This window comes from Acipenser ruthenus, chromosome 9 (assembly GCF_902713425.1).
Source record: "Acipenser ruthenus chromosome 9, fAciRut3.2 maternal haplotype, whole genome shotgun sequence".
Classification (NCBI taxonomy): domain Eukaryota; kingdom Metazoa; phylum Chordata; class Actinopteri; order Acipenseriformes; family Acipenseridae; genus Acipenser; species Acipenser ruthenus.
Genome location: NC_081197.1, coordinates 31,543,299 through 31,566,525, shown reverse-complemented (window position 1 = coordinate 31,566,525; position 23,227 = coordinate 31,543,299). Strand labels below are relative to the sequence as shown.

At 42.9% G+C, this 23,227-nt stretch overlaps 1 protein-coding gene across 1 annotated transcript; it reads right to left on the bottom strand.

Annotated features, from left to right (window-relative positions):
• Positions 1-4,605: 4,605 nt before the first annotated feature.
• On the bottom strand, positions 4,606-8,939 carry LOC117405608 (claudin-10-like). The gene is made up of 5 exons (XM_059029823.1): positions 8,568-8,939; positions 6,622-6,783; positions 6,449-6,527; positions 6,036-6,143; positions 4,606-5,477 (listed from the first exon to the last, which is right to left on the bottom strand). The coding sequence occupies exons 1-5, from the start codon at positions 8,785-8,787 to the stop codon at positions 5,120-5,122; spliced, it is 927 nt and encodes a 308-aa protein (XP_058885806.1). The 5' UTR covers positions 8,788-8,939; the 3' UTR covers positions 4,606-5,119.
• Positions 8,940-23,227: the final 14,288 nt, after the last annotated feature.

The window sequence follows — 23,227 nt, the reverse complement described above, 5'->3', positions numbered from 1 at the left end:
TCGTGTCTAGCTCTGCTCAATCGTGTCTAGTTGCACTTAATTGCTTTTGAACCTAAAGCTGTCAATGAGCTGGCAGGATTGTAGCGGCCTATGATTTAAAAGCTAATTCAGTAAAATGTTATTGTAACAGGGGGAGACCTGTACTGACTCTTCTGATGTGTTCATAGTGCTGCAGGAAGAGGGCAGCAGCCCGTCAATATTCGCCTGTCAGTCTTTTAATGACACGGAGAGGTGGGAGAGAGGGTGTGCAGGCTTTCCTTCTCTCTGAATGGCTGAGAGGCGGGTCTTGGGGGGATTGCTAGCCCTATAAAATAACATTCTGCTGTTCCCTCAGGTCTGCCCCTTTGAGAGGAAAAAGACGTGCGGACGCACTGGTCCCGATCCTGAACACGGCCACCCAAAAGAAATAAATAGAGAAAAGGAAGAGAACAGGGTTAGCGGGGAAACCGTGGGCAGACCCCATCAGTATTTGTTTTAGCAGTCTGAGGGAGCGGCGAGGGTAGGACGGAGACCCGGACCGTGCGGGTAGCGACGGTCGGGGTGAAGCTGCCGAGTGTAGCACCTTTTATTTGTAGTTTTTGATTACTGTGTTCTTTTCTCCTTTTGCTTATTTTTTGGTTTGAGCACCTGCGAGTGCGCCTATACCTTAGAACGGTACCACCCCTGGTATCTCTGTGGCTCTGTCTATCATTGGTGATAGGCAGACCACAGACAACAGCTCCCTCTGCGGGCCAAAATGTGGAACTGCCCCACTAAATAAAACTGGGCACCTGTGCGGTGCTGTCAAAATCATCTGTGTCTCCCGTGTGTCAGTGAATTACCCACCACCCTTCCACACGTGGTGTCAGGAGTGGGATTCACTGGCACTGCCCCCTTTAAGCAGTGCACACCAATATGGATGCCACCCAATTCGTGGAGATAATGGATCTCCTGCGCCAGACCCTGACTGCTGCAGTGCAAGGGGCTGCTAGACCATTGGGACCTGACCCCTGGTTGATGAGACCGACCAAAATGACGGCAGAGGATCGACCCGAAGCCTACCTTGAGGTGTTCGAGGCCCTGGCGACCTCTGCCGGGTGGGATCAGGCCCAATGGGCCAGTTACCTCTTGCCCCAGTTAACGGGGGAGGCGCAAGCAGCAGCAAGGACGCTGTCTCCCGACCGGATGATGGACTACCCCACGCTAAAAGCCACCATCCTGAATCGCGTGGGGGCTACACCGGAGGGATATTGGAGGAAGTTTCGGGAGGAGTGCTTCTCGCCCGAGGAGCACCCCAGAACCATTGCCCATCGCCTGAATGAGTACGCCATGGGGTGGTTAAACCCGGATGCGACCACGAAAGCCAGGCTGGTGGAAATAATTGTTGTGGAGAGCTTTCTGGAGTGTTTAGCTCCGTAACCACGGCTGTGGGTACAGCGGCAGGCACCCGCCACCCTGGATCGGGCGGTCGCATTGGCAGAGCAGTAGCAGGCAGCCGAACCGACGAGGCTGCCTGGGCGAAGCACTGAGGGAACATCCGCACCACCGGCCCCGGATAGGGCGAAGGGACTAGGGGGAAGGGGAGTACAAGGTTTTGGACGGGGGGGCGGTGAGAGCTCCCGGCCCGGGAACCGGGGCAGGGTGGGGTCCCCCACGGGCTGCTGCAGTGTCGGACCGGGGTCTCGCACGGCCTCCTTATCGTCAAGCCCCTTTGATGGCTCCGGTGTTTCCACCTCTTGCTGAGGCTCTGGGGCGAGAAACTAGCCCACTGCGGTGTTGGACGTGCCGGGAGGTGGGCCACCTCGCGCGTGATTGCCCCGTGATGGAGTGTGACCTCAGCCAACCAGGTAAGCCTGTTCAATTACCTCAGTCACTTCAGCAGACGGGTTTTGTTATTCCTGTGACAGTGGATGGTACAAAAACCCAGGCACTCCTGGATTCAGGGTGTGGTCAGTCCCTAATACAGGATAGCCTAATCTCACCGGGGCATAAACAGTTATTGGGATAGGTGCATATTAAATGTATTCATGGGGATGTACGCTCCTATCCCAAGATCAGTGTGAATATAACTATTGGCCAGCAGGTGACGCAGGTGCATGTAGGATTGTGTCCTCGATTGCCAGTACCAGTAGTTCTGGGTCAGGACTGTGGGCAGTTTAAGGATTGGTTAGCTGCCCTGACAGCCCCGTCTTCCCTATTGGCTAAGAAGGAGGAAGTAATTGGAGAGATCTTCCGCTTCTGTGACCCGACTTGGTTTTGCCATAGATTTAGACCCCGAAAAACTAAACGGGAACGCCGGGCCGCTAAGAATGAGGGCTGGCAATGGAAGGAGTCCGAGAGATTTCAGGTGGGGGCGGTTGGTGAAGAGTCGGGGGGGAGGCCGGGGAGCCAGCACAGGGGTCTGGCTCGGCTGCCTCCGCTCCGGACCGACCCGACCCCAAGCTGGAAGCCAAGGGAGCTGATTTTTTAGCTCGTTCCCGTGACTTCCGACTCGAGCAAGGGCGTGACGGCATGCTGGGCAGACTCTTTGACCAAGCAGCGGTGGTTAATGTCGTATGGTCGAGCCCAGACGCGCCGCCACGTACCCTCACTTTGAGATTAATCGAGACATTCTGTACCGTGTTGAAAAATTACCCCAGACGAGGGAGGTGCGTCATCAGTTGCTCATCCCTCAGCCCTTTAAGGAGGATTTGTTGCAGATTGCTCACGCTATTCCCCTGTCTGGTCACTTAGGAAGGGACAAAACCAAAGCGAGGCTTGTGACATTGTTCTATTGGCCGGGGTTGGATGGTGACATCAGACGTTTTTGTGAATGGTGTGGGGAGTGTCAGAAAGCTAGCCCTAGAGCCGTCCCACGAGCACCACTGGTGCCGTTGCCCCTAGTGGAAGCTCCGTTTGAGCGTATTGGGATGGACATAGTTGCGCCATTGGAAAGGCAACGCGTTATCCAGAGGCCATACCCCTCCGATCTATGTCCGCTAAGTCTGTTGCCAATGAGCTCGTGAAGGTTTTCTCCCGGGTGGAGATCCCCAGGGAGATACTGACCGACCAAGGCACCAACTTTATGTCCCGGCTAATCCGCGGAACATGTAAGCTTTTGGGGATTAAGACCATTAGAACCTCGGTGTTTCATCCTCAGACCGATGGTCTTGTGGAGCGTTTTAACAAAACCCTTAAGAACATGTTGCGCAGATTTATTTGTAGTGATGTGCGTTACTGGGACCAGCTGATTCCTCCCCTTCTCTTTGCGATCAGAGAGGTACCCCAGGCTTCCACGGGCTTTTCGCCATTCGAGCTGCTATATGGGCGAAGACCCCGGGGTGTGCTCGATCTGGTCAGAGAGATGTGGGAGGAGCAGCAGGATAATTCGACCAATACTGTCTGGTATGTGTTGGACCTGCGCAAACGTCTTGAGTCTGTAGGAAAATGGGCGCATGACAATTTGCAGCAGGCACAACACAGACAGGAGACACAATACAATAGAGGAGCCCGGTTACGCACATTTCAGCCAGGGGATAAAATACTTTTATTATTACCCAGTTCTGAGTCGAAACCTTCTGGCTAAGTGGCAAGGACCCTTTGAGGTTACACGCCAGGTTGGGAAGGTGGACTATGAGATCTGCCAGCCGGAGCGACGGAGAGAGAAACACATTTATCATATAAACCTCTTGAAGCCCTGGTTGCAACCAGAGGCATTGGTAGTGGCGCAAGCAGATGACGGCCCAGATCTGGGACCTGATCTTTCTGTGCTGGGGAGAAAAGGGTCGGTACGGATTGCAGAGAATCTGACACCAGCACAGAAGGCTCAGGCTCAAGCTCTGGTGATGGAATTTCCTGATGTGTTTTCTCCCATCTCGGGGCAGACTCGAGTAGCCCATCATCACATTGACATTGAGACGGGGGTGCCAGTTCGCCAGAGGCCATACCGTATACCTGAACATAAAAGACTGTAAACACTTGTATCTGTACATTCCCACATCTCCAGCATACTATGTGTGTCTGTTGTCATTTCTAGAACAATCCATAACTATTAAACATTCCATAGTGCTAAATTTAGAAATGTTAAAATAAACTTAATAAATCAAATGACAAATGTTTGTCTTCAAAATGTTGGAAAAATACTCATCATTTTTGTATTTCCTTTACTATTAAAAAAATAATTTTGTTACATTTGTCATGCTTTTTTAAAAATAAATACAGACACAGCAAATGTTCTTACCTCATTCATTCAAGTCCGATATCATTTAGCTAAAGTCTTCCAGGCTCAAATATTTCTTGCCACCACCCTGTAAATGCCCTTCATGTGCAGCAAGTATTTAGATCCCTGTTAGCATCCCTTGGCTGTTTGTGGTTTACTACTAATACAGTACCAGTGATTAACAGTGGATGTAAAGAATGGAAAACTATCAGTGAAACAACAAAGATGTTGCTATGCCAACAAAAGTTTAAAGTCTTGGGTATCAGTTACAAAACTGATTGTGCTTGTTCATAAAAATGAAATATGTCACTGTGGTGTGATACCACCAAGCCAATCAGAGTCAGAGCACAACTGATGAAGACATTCTCCCCCCTCCCCCAAAAACAAACTTTATTTAAAGACTTTAAAAAAGCAAAGGCTGATGATTGTACTGCTATGTATTTTTTATTGGAAAATAAGTAATTTTAAAGAGAGATAATTTTTTAAACTAAAGGAGAAATAAATATTTTACTGTACTCTAGGTATTCCCTATTTACTGTTCTCACAGTAACATGGCAACACACAGAACACTTTAAATAAAATTGGATATTTATAAAAGACAATTACAAACAATATATACATAAAAAAGTAATTATCACAAAAACCCACAGTAAAAGTACACTACTTGATATTGTATCTATCACATACAGTATACTACAATTTATATAACCCTAAATCAAATGTCTGGATTGTTTGAATTCCTGTAAATAGCTCTGGAAATCTCGCCCTGTGTGCTCTCACAAACATTGTCATTTGTAACTACAAAACCCGACATACTGCAAATGTTTAACAATAGTGCACTCATTAATGAAGAGTGATCTTTGCTGCCGTGTACAAAGTCTGTTGGCAAGTATGAACGCAAGAACAGTAACTACACTCCAATTCAACTGTCTTTTCTTTCTGTTAAACGTAAGCATCTCTGTCAAAGTCTTTTGATTGGCTTCTATACTCCAGCATGGACCTCTGAGTTTTAGGGTCTTTTGATTGGCTTCTATACTCCAGCATGGACCTCTGAGTTTTAGGGTCTTTTGATTGGCTTCTATACTCCCGCATGGACCTCTGAGTTTTAGGGTCTTTTGATTGGCTTCTATACTCCCGCATGGACCTCTGAGTTTTAGGGTCTTTTGATTGGCTTCTATACTCCCGCATGGACCTCTGAGTTTTAGGGTCTTTTGATCGGCTTCTATACTCCAGCATGGACCTCTGAGTTTTAGGGTTGGCGGTGATATATGATGATCCTCCAGTGTAACTGTAAATATTCCTGCAATAGAGAATAATACAATCAATAGGGTTATGTTGTGAGATAAGTGAAAAGGGTACAGGAATTATTCCCCAAGTTTATTTGGTTGTTAAATGTTGGTGTCATGCATGTGGTATTTACACAGGTGTACGATATACAAAACGCTACACGTCATATGAAAACAACTTTCTGAAACTCGTCGTGTAAGGACAAGCAGAGGTATACATTTGTCCTTACTGCTCGGGTATTTTAAATCCTGGTTTTAGTAACTGAAGGAAAGTTGTATATTATATACTGTATTGTACTGTAAACCCATCTAAGGAAGCAACTACTTTGAAATGAATTGCTGTAGACGCAGTCCACATGGCCAAAAGGATAGCAGCTTCTTAAAAGGAGTACAGTTATATTCAGGTATGACAGCCACTAACCATGGCCTACACATCAACAGGATTTCAGTCCATTTGGGCTCATATCAGATAAACTGTCAAAATTTCAATTCCAAAAAAAGAAAAAAAAAAACACAAGTCTGCGATAGAGTTAAAGCAACTTTCTACAATTCCAGGTCATTCTTTTCCTCACCTTTTTGGCTTAGAATCTTTTCCATTTATTAAACAGAAAATTGATCCACCTACAAAGCAGAGTACAGAGCCTGACCAGCCAATAAACAAAGGGCTTCCCAATTCATATCTGAAAAAAAGCATACACTCTTATTCAAGGTAAAATTGTCTTTCACAAGTAGACATTATTCCATTCCAAGACCCACAGTATTATAGATATCGCCTGTTAACTTCACACAAATTGGGGGGACATTTCATATAGAAAAAATTTAAGGTACATATTTCCTGCCCAGTCCCCAAACATCATCAATCCAATGGAGTAAACATCCTTATTTCACAAAAGTATGACTTCTTAATTACTGATGGGTTAATATACTTAGTTACCACCCAAATTACATTTAATAATTACAACATAATTTATTTTTATTTACTTACTTTTGGTCTGTATAAGTAGGGTCAAATATTGCAGTTATTCTGTTTGCATATAGTGAGTATGCACTCAAAGAGCACAAACCTGTAAAAAGAACAACATGAGTTTTATTAGAAGTCGTCATTGGGGGGGGGGGGGGGGGGACATAAAAAATTAAACACAAAATGACCATATTTACCTCCAACTATGTAACAGCCTCCTGCCACACAGGCAATCTTAGATTTGGTGGTGTCTGTTCCCCCAATCCTTGTACACCTCATCCCAAACAAAGCAAACATGGCTCCGAAAACCCCCAGTGCCACACAACCAATCATGAGGCCTCTGCATGCTTGGATGTAACCTGTTGACGGTGACATCACAAATCCATTGTCATCTTTTTCAAATTTCTGAAACACAGAAGATGTGCTGTATTCTTTCATTGACTCATAAAGAAAACATGGGTGCTCAGTAATGCTGCAATACCCGTTTCACTCCAGTTGGCTGTATGCATCTGAGTGCCGCTTGCCGTATTCCAATCAAAATGACTACTTTCAAGATTAAATATTTCCTTCTGATATATTCCCTGTTGCATGTGTGGAACAAAACGAAGGATTGTTGTCTCCAGGTACATTGAAAAATAAGCAACTAGGCTTTCACTGAGTTTGCAGCTTGACAAATCCACAATCATAGCAATCTGTCTCGTAGTCAGTCTACAAACAACGGCTTGAAATAAAAACAAAAAACACATGTGCTAGGAGGAGGGGGAATGTCTTGGTTGCTGCATTTACAAAAAAAAAATTAAAATATCTTAGGGTTATATAAAAAAAAAAAAGACATGTATTGTAATGCATGGGTCACATTGACCCACGTGGTGGCTCTAGGTAGAATTGTTTATAACTTTATAATGTTTGCGATTCTGGATATTTAATTCATATATTTAGGAAAAGTCAAAAATGGACAGACACATACGATTTACAACGGAAGATTAATTAACATTTTAAATCCAGAATGGGCCAAATTGCCCCGCATGTCGGCTCTAGTGTTAACACTGTGCACAATCTGTCTTAGTTCATGTCAAGTATTGGGCAAACAATTATTCTTAAATTTGTTGTCCTTCAAACATAACAGACTCTTAATGATAATAACTAATAAAGAAAACACTTAAATAAAATTACAGTAAATTGCAAACAATGCACTACTGTAAGCACTATTTAAACTTGCTGATAAAACCTTCCAGCCTCAGCAGCTGTTGCATGGGATCTCCTGGTAGCAGATTCCAATTTGGGTCTAAGCTCCTAGCATATTTCTGATATTGCTGTTAGACAAAACCTTTAAAAAGCATGTCATCTAGAAAACTGTCTACATTTATTCAGGGTCTGATATGGGGCAGACAGGATTTCCCTTGGTTAATTCTTGCTCTCTGATGCCTTCTATGTAACCAAAGAGTGGCAGACATCTTCCCACTGCTCCTGTGTATAAGAATGGAGTTAATACCTAATTTTTGAAAAGCTGACCATTCCTGGTTTTAATAACGTTCCACTGAGAAGGTGCTAACAAATGTTTTACACCTTCATGGATTGCACAGATTATGTAATGAACATGCCCCAAATTAGTTCACAAAGCTCTACTAAGAAATCCTGTTAATAGCATTAATTCAAGCACATGACTGGCCTTTGTGAGTTAGATAATTTGCTGAAGAAGGATATTAAGACAGAAATGGTACGAACACCAACAACAACAAAAAAAAAAATTGTGAATTGGGCCCTAAGGGTTAAGAGATGATGGTATAAATTTCTGTTTACTTCTCGTGCGTTACCTTAAAGTAATTGTTTCCCCGATACTGTAAGCATAAGCGTACAAACCACTCCCCCATAGATGTTAGTTGAGTCAAAATGGAACTAACTCGGTGAGAAGGAATTGTATGGATTTTGTACATTGCATAGTGCCTGAAAATTAACATTTTTCTGCTTTCTATGGTAATAAAAAAAGACAAGTGAGAAACAGTTAATTGTTTTTTTTAAAAACTAAGATAGGTTTCTGTCTTTATCATTGTGCTTGCTGTCACCTTAATGACTGCTATATCTATGCCTGCATACTTTTTTGTGATTGCTATGCCAAACATAAAAATATGAAAAGACTGCGTACGTTCCTGTCCCAGTATGCTTGACAAGTCCCTGCATTCAGTAACTCCAGCTGAATCTGTGAAGCAGCTCTTCCAGAGGTTGGACCAGAGGACAGCAGTGGTAATGATGTTGCCATCGAGTGAAGACCATTTCCAGTAGTCAATAGGCAAGGTACAGCATACCAGGACCCAGCCACAAAACTCGACGACCAAGGCAATTATCTCGAGGTTCACAGAATTCATTTTAACAGGCAGTGTCTAAAAAAAATTGAAGTTGGTGTTTATTTTAGATCCTTCATTCAGTAGAATGGTGGATCTGATGATCGCTCAACCCCAACAAAAATAACTGACCAGTCTCCACACTCACCAATAGATCTGAGATGTGATCCTACTCCTCAAACTTTGAGGTTAGAAATACTAATAAAATGGGAGGGGACAATATGCAAATATGTGTCACCAGCACCTGACACATGCAATAGTTTCGACTTTCATCTCAACCAGGAAGACACATGGTTTCCGAAGATCATTTGTGCTGAGAAGATAGCTGGCTTGTACTCCTGGGCTCATACATTATGGAGGGAGGGGGGGACGGGGTATGTAATTGCATTCATCCATGCAGATAATATAGGGGGCCTTTATTGCCATACTAATATTTACTAAAATGGTTTTCAAAATAGATGGAAATGCAGGAGACAGCAACTGTTTGTGAAGTGAACCAAGCAGCGAGGGAAATAATTCCATATTTACCACTAACTCTTCGACTACTGCTGCCCTGAGATGGCTTTTCACTTTTTGTTCAGTGCTAGTTTGTTATGTTTTCTTTGTGTAACAGGGCGGAGGCTGGACACAAACCAATGACCCTGCACACCGCAAGCACTCTGCAGTCACATTGCAAAAGAGCCGGGCTCGCCTGCATTTGTGGTTTTAGAGCTTTTAACATCTCATTTCAGCAACAGGGTGCAGAATCTTTAACAGCAGTGTATTACACAGCACTGCCCATTACATACAGTATGGACAGGAAATTCAGACGGTCTAAAATGGGGAAGAGCGCACTACAAATCAATCCAACCTCTTTCAGATTAACATGTAGATAATGCTTAACACACTAAGATAGTTTCATTTTATGTGTAACATCTGGTATGCTGAGGTGAATCACCAAATTTTGCAGAACAGGAGCAAGGGCTGCGAGAGAGGGGAGGGCTCTCATGGACTGAAGGAATGCTTGTGACTGGTGAAAAGACAGAGTCTTCCCTTGGCTCGCAGAGAGCAGTCCTTAATGAGGAATGGTGGTGCTGCTGGCTTAACTGCCGAACCCAGATAGCAGGGAGCGACTCTTGTCGAGAGGGTCAACGCCCCCCGGGCCACCATGATCAGAACGAGAGCATGGAGGAGACTGGGGAAGGAGTCCTAGCCTTGTGAAGCACACCCTAAAGTTGCAAATATTAGCTAGTTGTTTGGTGGTGTGTGTCATTAACTGGTTGTACATGAAAGCCACCAAATCTCCAGAGTGTCTTGTTGAAAAAAGGCAGCTGCTTTTATATTATGCCATGGAACATGTGATGCCTGTACCTGCCAAACTAAGCAACAATATCTGTACTATTTGAGATTAGGATGGATATTTATTTGTTTTGTATTGAGCATGGCAGCACTGATTGGATGGACAATCTTCCTCAATTAAATACTTTTTCAGAGATTTTTCATTGCAAATCTTTAACAAACTCTCTGGAGGAAGCAATTACCGGTGAATAACCCTCATGTAGTTTTCATTTTTAAACTGACCTGGTTACAGAAATCCCACCTCTCTTCAGGCAAGCTCACAGACAGACAGACCCAAAGGTAAAACATTCAAAACAGTACCAAACGATGATTAAGAGCACATTTTGTGGGATAATTATTCAGATTTAGGGGGTATAAACAGGCTTACAGATCTGAAAAACCCAATGAACATTTGAATTAGATGCCATTTTTATATGGTTATATTAGTTGTCTTAGAATGTCTAGTTTTTACCTTCAAATTAAACATTCCTACTGAAATAAAGGTTCTCCTTTTTTAGGGTCCTTCCTTCTATCCATCTGTCCCACTACAGAGTAACCACACTAACTGCACCACTCTACACCAAACTTGCACCATACACTCCTAGTCCCCTATAGACATAGACATCTGGCTACAACCTGACAAGGTCATTCACTTTAACTGAAGCAGTCCAGTAGCATTACATCATCTGTATTCGCCTAATGGGCGTGCATGAAACACTGTACAAAGCGGTTATTCAAGCTACATAGCAGTTTGCAGTAAGCCTTATTGTTTATTATACCTGCAATACACATAAGACTGCCAAAAGCAAAACATGCATTCATATCATTTTACTGTCATCACCATTAGCCTTTCGTTCTTAAGAATGCCCAATATGATTGCAACATCAACAGACGAGTGTGAAAAAAGAATTGCCTGGTGCAATTGTTATGATCATATTTGAAACAATGTAAAATGTTATTAATGGTTCTGAAACTCTGTATTTTGAATGCATAACAATAAGTCCTCACTGGCTGCAATCTGTATCAACTTGGAGGGAAAGTGACTTGGAGTGTCACCAGCAGTGAACTCCAATTCAAAACCAAAAAGCAACAGTCAAGTAAAATGTCTACAACTTTTTACTGAATTAAATTAAACTCAAATGGCTTGTATTAACATGATAGAATTAGAAAATCTCCTGATCAGAATACAAGATTACAAAGGGGACTTGCAATCAGAACTGAAAACTTGTCTTTCCACCCATCAATCTCATACGTTACCAGTTTAACCAGTTAAATAGGTCTCTCTGCCATCAAACCCCTGTCGTTTCTTTGTTTGGTACACTTACCTGGCACTATGGATTCGACTCCTCAATCTGAAAGTCCCGTTTCGGCTCCTGAGAGCCCAGCTGTCTCTTCAACGTGCTGTACCAATAAAATAAATAAATAAATAAAATAAATAAAAATAAAATATCAGTCGTGGGAAATTCCTCAGCTTCGCAGTACTCTGTATTCCAGGAACATTTCTTACGGCACTGGTGCTTCCGGCGAGGATCTCATCTCCTTGCTAAATCAATCCGAAGCATCAACCTCCAAGTCTCCAGTCCTGTCTCCATTTGGCGAGGCCTCCATCGTTCAAGCAGCCCAGTCGGTCAGATTCCCCCGACATCATCTTAAAGTCCCTGTGGCAATGTGCCCCGCCCCTGTGTGCATTTGTGTGTTATATGTTGTATGTTGCGTGCGTGTGTTAATGTTGGTGTATAGTCATTGGTACACGGGATATAAACGGGTCTGTGTTTCACGTGTATTTGAAAAGTGTAGATTTGTATTTAGGCACGAGGAGAGCACAAATCACTTCACGTGCTGGTTAAATGTAATATGTGAGCACGGGGTTGCACAGAATTAATTCACGTGCTGGGATTCAAGTGAATAATTAATTAGTAATTGAATCCCAGCACGTGAATTAATTCTGTGCAACCCCGTGCTCACATATTACATTTAACCAGCACGTGAAGTGATTTGTGCTCTCCTCGTGCCTAAATACAAATCTACACTTTTTAAATACACGTGAAACACAGACCCGTTTATATCCCGTGTACCAATGACTATACACCAACATTAACACACACACGCAACATACAACATATAACACACAATGCACACAGGGGCGGGGCACATTGCCACAGTCCCCCATTCATGCTAGCTCCGTCTCTAACACGGACATCCTCCAAGCCCTGCAAATAATGCAAGCTTCAGTCTCCGGGCTGGAAAAACGTCTTTCCTACCTCGAACGTCATCCCATACCTCTCTGTCTTTCTGCATCAGCTTTCCTCGCCACTCCATCTCAGCTTCCCACTGCGGCACCCTGTTCAAGTCCACTCAATTTCAGCCCTTCTTTTAATCTTGCTACAGCAGTAGACAGCTCTGATTCCCACAACCCAGCTTCACTGCTGACCAGACCAGCCTTAATCTCCAGCAAACTCCGTACACAAATTCAAGAAGGTAGGGACATAAATCTAGTTCTTTTGCTTATCTGTTCCCTCGAGGTGCATGATAACAGAGTATTAGACTGTGGAGAAGTATCCATTGTTTTAAAATCCAAAAGACCCCCGGTTGTTCAAAAAACTTCCTTTGGCAGAATTTGTTACTGCATTTAGTCTGTACAGAGACATTCTCTGTGACGCATTTCCCGTAAGGAGTTGGACGTCTATCTTAGCCTTGTGACCGATTTGTCTATGAGATACAGAGGTTCACCTTTTTACGACTAACACAAATCTTTTTCAGCTAAGGCTGCTGCAATTCTGGAACAATTTAATATCAGAGTTAACTGGGGCATCTTAGACAATGTGCAGTTTTGTTGCCACTTTGCCAGCCTGAAAGTTTTTACTTGTATGGTTTGCAGCTCCAGCTTTCAGTCCAGTCCGCTTTAAACCAGCAAATGCAATGCCATGTTTCGCAGGAAGCTCTAAGCTGTAGTTCCTTCCAACCTCAGTTTTCTCAGTTAATTTACCTCACCAGTCACGGGTTCCTCATAATCCTAATCTGCTCATTTACCCAGCCAAATCTAACGACAAACGAGGGAGGCAGGTTCTCTTATCTGGCAGGAGACAAATCTGTAATAACTTTAATGAGAACATCTGTACATATTCCCCATGTACTTTTCTCCACATCTGTAGTTTCTGCAGCGATAGCCACAGCAAATGCGTCTGTCCCAGATGTGCCCACACTGCATCTGTGCAGAAATGACTAAGCCTTCCGTAATGTTCTACTAAATAATTTCAAATTGCCATTCGTGCTCCATCTATTAGGCGACTTTCTATCAGTGGACTTTAAGGATCAGCCCCCTGCTCGTTCTTTTAGTATTTTAAGAACTGCATTTTTCGAACTCAGAGTTCCTCTATCAGAGGAGAAAACCTTGGGACCTACCACCTGCCAGAAATCAATGCGGGCTGCCGGGCCGATATCAACCTATGGTCCCACCTCCTCTCCAACTGGAACGGCATTTCCATATTTAAAATGACTTATCTACTTCTGCAGACTCTCTCGGTCTCTATACCGAAGCTGCCCCCTCTCCGGGCTTCGGTGATATCTCAGGTTCCAAGTGGTTCTACGGGAATTGGAATCAGCCTCGGCTCCCCAGAGTTCTTGTCCTTACCTTCCACAGAGCAATCTTCAGCATTGTTTGAATTGTATCCTATTATTATTGCAGCAGTAATCTGAGGGCATAAATGGTCAAAAAAGGTCATAACATTTAATTGTGACAACCTCTCTACCGTAGCCATTATCAATAAGGGTAGATCATTTTCCCCTATAATCATGAAGGTTATGAGAAAGCTCACCTGGGTTTCAGTGCTGGGAAACTTTAGTATCCAAGCAAATCACGTCCCGGGTTCAAAAAACATTATCTCTGACCATGTTTTAATTTTCAGAAATTCCACGTACTGTTTTCAGGAGACCACCTACCGCATCCATGTCCAGGGTTCAAGGACCTCATATTGTATTAAACCAATCATCTCCCAACATCCAGATCTCTAAATCTGCAGTTAATCTCGAGTACAAGAGTCTTGAACTGGATGCGAGCGGTGATCGGAGCCAGTGGAGTGAGCGGAGTAGTGGAGTTGCGCGGGAGAAGCGAGGCAGAGAGAACACCAGGCGAGCAGCAGAGTTCTGGATGAGCTGGAGCGGACGGGTGGCGGACGCAGGGAGGCCAGCCAGGAGGGAGTTGCAGTAGTCTAGGCGGGAGAGTACCAGGGCCTGGACAAGGAGCTGGGTGGCGTAGTTGGTGAGGAAGGGTCGGATTCTTCGGATGTTGCTCAGGAAGAATCGACAAGTGTGTGCCAGAGTGGAGATGTGCTGGGAATATGAGAGGCAGGGGTCCAGGGTGACTCCGAGGTTCTTAGCTAAGGAGGAGGGAGAGAGTGTGGTAGATTCCAAAGGAATGGAGATAGAGAGATCAGAGGAGGGGGAGGAGGAGGAGGGAAAGAAAAGGAGGTCAGATTTAGAGAGGTTGAGTTTGAGGTGAAGCGAGTGCATCCAGGAGGAAATAGCAGACAGACAGGTAGAGATACGGGAGGGGATGGTGGAGTCAGAGGGGGGGAAGGAGAGGAAAATCTGAGCATCATCAACATAGAAATGGTATGAGAAACCATAGGATGCGATGAGGGGGCCCAGGGAGCGGGTGTAGAGAGAGAACAGGAGAGAACCCAAGACTGACCCTTGGGGGACTCCTGTTGAGAGAGGGCGAGGTGTGGAGGTTGCTCCACGCTAGGTTACCTGGTAAGTGCGGCTGGATACTATTCAGATACTTTTCATGAATTAGAAATCTTCATTCACATGCCTTGGCAACAAAAACTGACTTCATGAGCCACATACTGTATACGTCACCTGATCTGTGGGCCTACACTCAACTGCCATCTGTGGCATTTTTAAATGTTGTTAGCTCAAAGTATATATAAGTACATTGCATTGCTATTTTTTTTAGGACCTGTACATAATATTGGGAAGGGCCACAATCTGCCCTCATCAAAGTGGCATAGACTCCACAAGTGGCTGGAAGGTCTCAAGGGATGCTAATCCATTCAATCACTAATATTCCATGTCATTTCAGGCTCAGCTGGATTGAGATTGTGGTGGCCATTGAAAATGCCTCTGTCGTGCTTCTCAAGCCATGCCTAATCCAATTGGATAGACAGGCCCTAATAAAGTGGCTAGATGGTGTACATGAACAGTACAGATGTGTTTTTATGAGTTGGGGGACCTGACTAGCAGCTTAATGTAACATGAAATTGATTCTCATAGAGACATCTTGCTTGAGGAAATAACTTGTTCTACAGTACACGGCTTTAGGATAAATGCACCTTTCAGTTTTTCAGTGCTGTCACAGCATACCCCAGCAGAAAAGTTAGATCGCCCTCTCCTGGCAAGTCTGATCGGTTCCTGCAATTTGATTTTACATTTAACCTTAAAGTGATTTTTATAGTCAGGTGGGTGGGGATTAATGTAAGTGTACTGGTGTAGCATTGAATACAGGTTTTACTGGACCTCAAGAGGAAGTGCTGGTTTGTAATATTATATTTAGAAAGGTTGCTTGAGAAGCATTACTCACCACAGTCCTGGAGGATTTGAAGTCTGTCTGAATGATGTGACAGAGCTTTGAGTTTTGTGGGACAGACAGAGGGTCAAGCATGCACCAGAAGACTTGTACACTGTAAAAAATGTGTAATGAATAAATGCATCTCCATTTTCCAGTGTTTTCTGCATGTGCTTGAAAGGAAACTTAGACTCAAAATGTAATAGGACCAGTATGAGGTGTAACTGTCAGTGTAGGAGGGGAGAGTACCTGGAGGGTAAGCACAGTTTGCTATCATATAAGATCAAATGAGGTCTGCAGTTATGGCCAAAAGTGTTGCATCACCCTGCTGTAATTATGATTTCCATTACATGAGAGTAGATGTTAAAACTTCATGCTGATTTTAGACTTGGCTCTCACCAAGATATGCACCAACTAAGACGTAGCTTTACAGTAAACTAATGTGATCAATCTGCGTTTCCATCCATTTGCATTTCCTTCCATCTGATGATGTAGATATCCTTCTGCCTGGGTTGATGGCTAAAGTGTAATGCTGGCTCCAGGGATCAGCTTATTTTGCCTCCCTGGCGCATCAGCACACACAACGGCTGCAATACGGGCTCCAGGGATCAACCACAATGCGGTCTCCCCAGCGCCTCAGCATGAAAACCATCTGGATTGAGCTGAGTAGGGTACATCTCTGAGGTCTTCAAGTGGGCACCTTCCATCCTTGGTGTTTCGCCGACTAGCCCACGACCCCTCAAGAGGGCTCAACGGTGGTTTTGGCATCCCAGCATCATCCCCCTCCATCTCCCACTCAACTCAGCCCAGCTTACTTACCCATACATCAGCATTTCTTTCTTTCTATTGTGCTTGAGATCCCCAACCAGAATCTTTCCGTCTCAACCACAGCCAGTTGCTGCTTCTCTCTGCTGTTTCAGATAAGTTCTTCACTGTGCGGCGCAACTCTTGACCGCTGAATCCGACGTTTCTGAGAAACTGGGTTGTTGAGTGTGCCACAAATCCTCGACAACCTACCTCCACTGGGTAAACCCGGACTCTCCATCCTCGCTGTTCTGTTTCAGCAGCTAGTTGAGCATACCGAAGTTTCTTCCTCTCATATGCCTCATCCACAGCATCCTCCCATAACACTGTTAACTCTACCAGGTGAACGAGGCATACTTATCCAGACCACGACAATATCTGGTTGAAGGTTAGTGGTGGCAATCTCAGGTGGAAAAATAAGCCGTTGACCAACATCTGCCAGCATTTTCCAGTCCAGCAGCTTCCAGTTGTCCTAGACGAGGCTTGGTTTTAATACCTTTTCATGGTGGTTGCACCCCTGGATGGAGGAATGTTGTCCTTTGTGTGTAATGTTTTGATGGAACTGGTGGCAACTTATTGGCCATGCTACGTTTGTCTTCCGATGCTAAGGCCAAACAACGCAGCAGCTGGTCATAACGCCAAGTAAACCGTCCTTGGCTAAGACCACACAAAGGACATGAGGGATCCTCTCCTACCCAGAGGTTTAGGTACTGTGGTGATGGGAGAACATCATATGTTGACCTGATGAGGAAACTGATCCTGCTCTGTTCCATTATCCATATGTCTCACCAGCCAATCTTGCGTTGTTCCACGCTCTCCCATCTCATCCATTCTCCCTGCTTAGCCTGGGAAACTGCCTTTACGTACCTCATCCTCTCCTCCTGCTTTTGCACCTCATTGACTACCAGCTTCCTCCATTGAGCTGGGGCTGCCTTGTGCCATGTAGGAGGAGCTGAACTGAGACCAAGGCCTCCTCTTCCATGCTGTACTTGCCCCATGATATCACCGATTCGAAGGGCAGCCTTTGCATCTTCCACGGCTTCCTTTGCCGTCCACTTCCTTCCAGTTTTCAACACAGGTGCTGCCTCCCTCATGCATTTGTTGCGTGACTGTGGCAGAGTGGTTGCTGATTATGTACAGGTGCAGAGGTGATGCAGTGCAGGAATAAACAGGCAGAGATTTGTAATCCGGTATGGAAAATAGATGTTTTATTTTTGTTATAATCCAGGTCTGGTGACCAAATAATAAACTCCGGTTATACACAGCAATGCATTAAACACAGAGAACAGTAAAAGGGATTGCAGCCCTAAACAATAAACACAGTATCTCTCCCACAATATACAAACACGGTCACCAGTCCTGGGTGCGTGCTGTAGTGCTCGTGGTGGGTGATACAGTTTAAAGAGTGACAAATAGTGCAATGCTGTTCCGGGTTCAGTGCTGGCTCGTAGCGACAGCTCCGGAACGTGTTAGCCGTCTATAAACACACAAGTAACAATTATAGACAAGACAAAACAAACAAACACTCACGATACGCTCAATACACAGTGCACGGGTCCTTCTGGGTCTATTTCGAAACCAAAAACAAAGGAAAAGATTTACAATTCTCCAGCCCCTTTTATGCGGTTATGCATGACCCCTTGGTAAACGATTGCAGCTGATTCTATTGCCTGCAGCTGCTACCTCGTTTACCTTCCAGGTCAATACATTCCCGCACTGGAGTCTCGTCTTTTTCCAGGCTGATTGACTTCACGACCCAGGGAATGAACTGTCAGGACAACCTGTCCAAAGCCTTTCCCTTTCGCTACTTCGTACCCTCACAACTCGAGAGGGAGATTTACAACCAGAACTCATTATATTTCCGTCACAGTGACTCTACTAATGTAATTTCCAGTCTGACCTTGGCTCACTTAAACTCCTCGGTTAGAGCGGAGACTGGTAGCTGCAGTATTCCTTTACCATAAAGTCCCACTCTGCTGAGGCAGCGTGGAACTCCCAAGCATTTCCTGACGTATGAACTGATTAAAGCTTCCAGCTTCTCTACAGTTGTCAAAGAAATTTCGTACACAGTCAGTGGCCACAGCAGCCTCGGCAGTAGACCAAACTGAAAGCACCAGAGTTTCAGTTTGTCCGGTAAAGTGCTGCTGTCTATGCTCTTCAACCCTTCTACTGCTTGTTATCTCACTTCTCCCAAACGAGTTGTGTCCTTTAGGTCCCTGTCATACCATCTCCCAAGACTTTTCACTGGCTTCTCAGACACTGTTGGTATTGCCTCAAAATTAATGTAGAACCTTTTATCCACTACTTTACCTTTAACTATAGATATGCTCCTTGATTTAGCGGGCTTGAATTTCATTCATGTCCATTCAATGTTATTGGTTAATTTGCTCAATAGCCGATTAGTACAGGCTACTGTTGTAGTCATGGTTGTCATGTCATGCATGTATGCTCAAATTGATGGTAGTCGCATTCCAGAAGCCAAGTAGAATTAACTAATTTTGCTTCATAAAGTTGAATGAAACCTGCTGAATAATGGTCTGTTAAGATATTGAATTACATACTGCTTTAGTTTTTTATATACTTAACGAAAAACTGACAAATGTTGAAAAATGTGACATTTTGAAATCTAACGTGATAGTTTTGTTTTTTTTAATGATGTAATTTAATTCTGTTGCTTTTTTTTTTTTTTTTTTTTTTTTTAATATTTAGTCGTCGCCAATTATTTTTACCCCGGCTTTCACCCCAGTTTAGCATGCCCAATTATTATCTGTATCCCCGGCTCACCGCTCGCAACCCCCCCGCCGACTCAGGAAACGGAGGCTGAAACACGCGTCCTCCGAAACGTGCTCCTTCCAAGCCGTCATTTTTCGCACTGCAGATCCACAGCAATGCTACCAGACCTATAGTGCCGGAGGACAACACAGATCTGGCGGCTCCGCTGCAGAGCCACAGGCGCCCTATCGGCCACAGGGGTCGCTGATGCGCGGTGAGCCATGGATTCCCCTGCCGACCTAAGCCCTCCCTACCCGGGCAGCACTCAGCCAATTGTGCGCCGCCCCCTAGGAACTCTCGGTCACAGTCAGCTGTGACATAGCCTGGATTCGAACCAGCGATCTCCAGGCTATAGGGCACATCCTGCGAGGAGCGCCTTTACTGGATGCGCCACTCGGGAGCCCCCATTTAATTCTGTTGCTTATTGATAGTTGCTGGTCCTCCATACATTTGATCATATTTATCAAGTTTTTAATGCTAATTTGCAATTTGCACCACTTTTTTTTTTTAAATCAAACTATTAATGTTACGAAACTTTGTAAAGTACTTAAGCATATTTAACTTGCTTCTATTTTATAAATCATTTTAGAAACATTTTGATAAAAGTAATTTAAAACCAAATCTAAATGCTTTAAAGGATATAAACAATGTCATTATGTGTTTCTTTCTATTTCTGAGTGGATATATAATATACAATATAATAAATAAAAAAAATAAAAGTCAAGTGATTTGTTTGGTTAAATTGGACAATCTGGACTAAATTATTAAAATGACATTTTGAATCAATAAAAGAAAAAGAAAACAACAGCATTGGTTCATTTAAAATGATGTAATTTGCAACTTAAATTAAGAACCCATCAGTGAATGGAGTGTACATACTGCTCAATCGTACAATCATATGTTGGTAATGACAAACTTCAGTTTTTTACACCACCCAAACAGTTTAATCTACTTTCTACATTCATATGCTTATTCAGATTCTAGTCTTGTGCTGCTCACTAAGGTCGAGAACCATCCAAGGTTGACCTTAATTCGAATCTTACAAATAAGTTGTTCTGCAGGTTTTAGTGTCAATTTGAGGGTCTGATCCACGGAATGCAGGTCACTTGGGTGGTGTTAATTTTTGGTAAAGTCAATTTACCTGCTACCTTCTACATGTTCACTGATGAATAAAACAAAACAAAACAATGAATGACAGACAAGAACACTTACTGGACTACATTCTCAAAGCACTTTACTCCAAATTATCATCCAGCATGATTGTTTCAAGAAGGAAAAAATGAAGTTTGCATTCCAGATTTAATCAACTTGATTTAGGGGCATATACTGTAAGTCTTATTTGTTTCAGAATTGTAATTTGTGTTTTATTTTCCTTTATAAAAAATATAATAACAACATTATGGTGTAAAAAGCTTTTAGAATCGAGACCACTGTACCTTGTAAAGTAACCGCAATAGCAAAGTTGTCTTTCCACCATTGGGTTTGGTCTCAATCCAAAAACTGGGACCACTGAAGAAACAAAACAAGGTGCATTCCATGGACTATAATGGTGTAATGGCTCCTCCATTATACAAAATAGCCTTGGTCGCTCCCCAAGAAAAGATGGACAAACACATATGCGATTACTATACAACACAATACCCCGAAGAATATTTTCAGTTCTTCTTTTGCACTTAATTGGGTCCCTAGTCAATTCAGATCCGCACATGAAGATTCTTGGTCCTTTTCTACCTCACATTTGGATTTTATTTTTTTTTTAAATCCCATATCCTTGTGTACTGCTTGAACTCACCTATTCCTGTAGTCAGGGTGAGTGGGACTCCCTTAAAATTTCGGTCTTTTTTATTTTGAAATAAACTGGAAAATCTACAAAAATGTTAATTGATCTTGATACTATCAGCTTATTTGGCCTTGGAATTTAGCCCAGGCCATCTACAAAATGGGATCTTAATTGCTCGGTGTTGCATTCCATTGAAATTTGAAGTCATTTTTGTATCTGTTTTTTTTTTTTGGTGAATCTTTTAAGCATCATATTTCTTGCAGAGATAAAATAAGAGAAAGCAAATGATCATATTAGGTCAGGTGTCGATTGCATAAACAAAAATAAGTAGAATTGTTTCTTGTGTCATTTGAATTCAAATCTCTTTTTATCTTTCCCCTTTCCAGCACTATTAGTTTTACAAGCAGAGAGCCATGACCCTGCACCCTCGAAGATGTATACAGGCTGCATTGTTTTAAATTCTAAGCCTCTACAAGTGTTTTGGGAAATGTTCCTGTATACTAGTGACATTCTGTAAACTAATACCCCATGTTTATGTTGTGTTTCATACCATGAGTCAAATAAAGTTGGGCAAGGAGATGATAATAGTGCTGTTATGTTTTTTGAAGGACAGATTTTCAATTAAAGTACATTCCTGAGGTAATTTTTTGTGTCTAAACCAGATAAACGGTCATGTGATTTTCATTCACTTGTAATTTCCCTTTAAAACAAAACAGCATTGTGCTGAGCATAGTTGTCTTTGGATTACTGTATCATTATTTTATATATATTCCCCTGGCGACATGAATCACATGAACACTAGGTTGTTCCGTTCTTTTAGGTTCAAATCAAAACATGTTTTCTTCTTGGAAATACTGGGTTTTGGTTTGACACTACACTAGGAAAATAATGTATTAAGTTTACATTCCAATTGTAAACCTCACAAACCATACATGTTAAAGTCCTAGCCATGTCACATTTGTTCATTACAACGCTGGTTGTGCACTCAGCCCACTGAATTAAATGAATCAGTTAGTTAGATATCTCCTCAGTCAAGCGCATGTGTCCTACTGTATGCTGGTGTGCCATATGCAGTGCTATATCAGTTGTTTGGGGAAGCCCATTACATTTTCCTCTGTTTAATCAAAGCTTGTCCACAAGTTTAGCCAAGCACTTATTCACATCCTATCACCAGAAATGCCACATAAATATAATATCAACAAATGACAGTTACTGGATTTGAATCTCAGCCCGTTGAATGAAGTGGAAATCGGGGTCTGTACGTGAACTGTGAACCTTATAGGTCAGAGACAGACACCCTAACCGGTGAACTAAAGAGCGGCTAGAAGCATTATGCTGATGTCAGTATTATATCTGTTGCTAGGGACAACACTTTAAAACTCTGATTGTGAACACACTGTGAATCTCTGTTCCGTGGAACATAAGCATGGGTGAAAGTGCTCCTTCTGTAGACAGAATTCCGTCAAAATGACCTCTCCCAGGTCCATTCCTATGATTCATGTAGAATCTGGGGGGTGGAGGGGAACTGTAATGTTTTCGCGTGTACTTGATGACTTGTGACCTTTTAGTATATTTTTCTCCTGTTGAACTGTAACTTGATTGAGACCATAGGCACCTAACCCATAGAGCACAGGGGAGGCGAACAATATGTTTTTTCGCTCTTTTATGCTCAGTGTATGCACACTATTGTTCTATGTTTTGTTATGGTTTTGCCTATAAACGATTTAAAATGTAAAAAAAAAAAAAAGGAAAGTCATCCATAAGACGCCATAAGTCCAAAATTAAAAATAAATAAATAAAAATCCACAATAAAAATGGCCCCTACACAAACATTGGTTTGACCCACATAGACAGATAACATTAGCAGCGGTGTGACTGCAACAGAAGATGCTGGGCAGTTTGGTTACTACAAAAAATGATTAATTAAATATAGGCTAGGTAATTGTTAGTTTAGTTTGTTTTATTCTCTATTAATTAAATTATATTTAGAGGTTATTTATGTTTTTTTTTTTTTTTAAACAAGGACGTTCGTAGGTTCCTGTTGCTGCGGGGCCATGAACGGGTTTAAGTTCAACAACAACTCTAAATAAAATGTTACTGCTATTAAGCACTGGTAATAATCTGAAGCCGTGGTATTGCAAAATAACAGAATCCTGTTTTTACTTTAGAAATGTTTTCATTTTCATTAAAAACTTTATTAAAATAAATGTTCAGCTTTCATATTG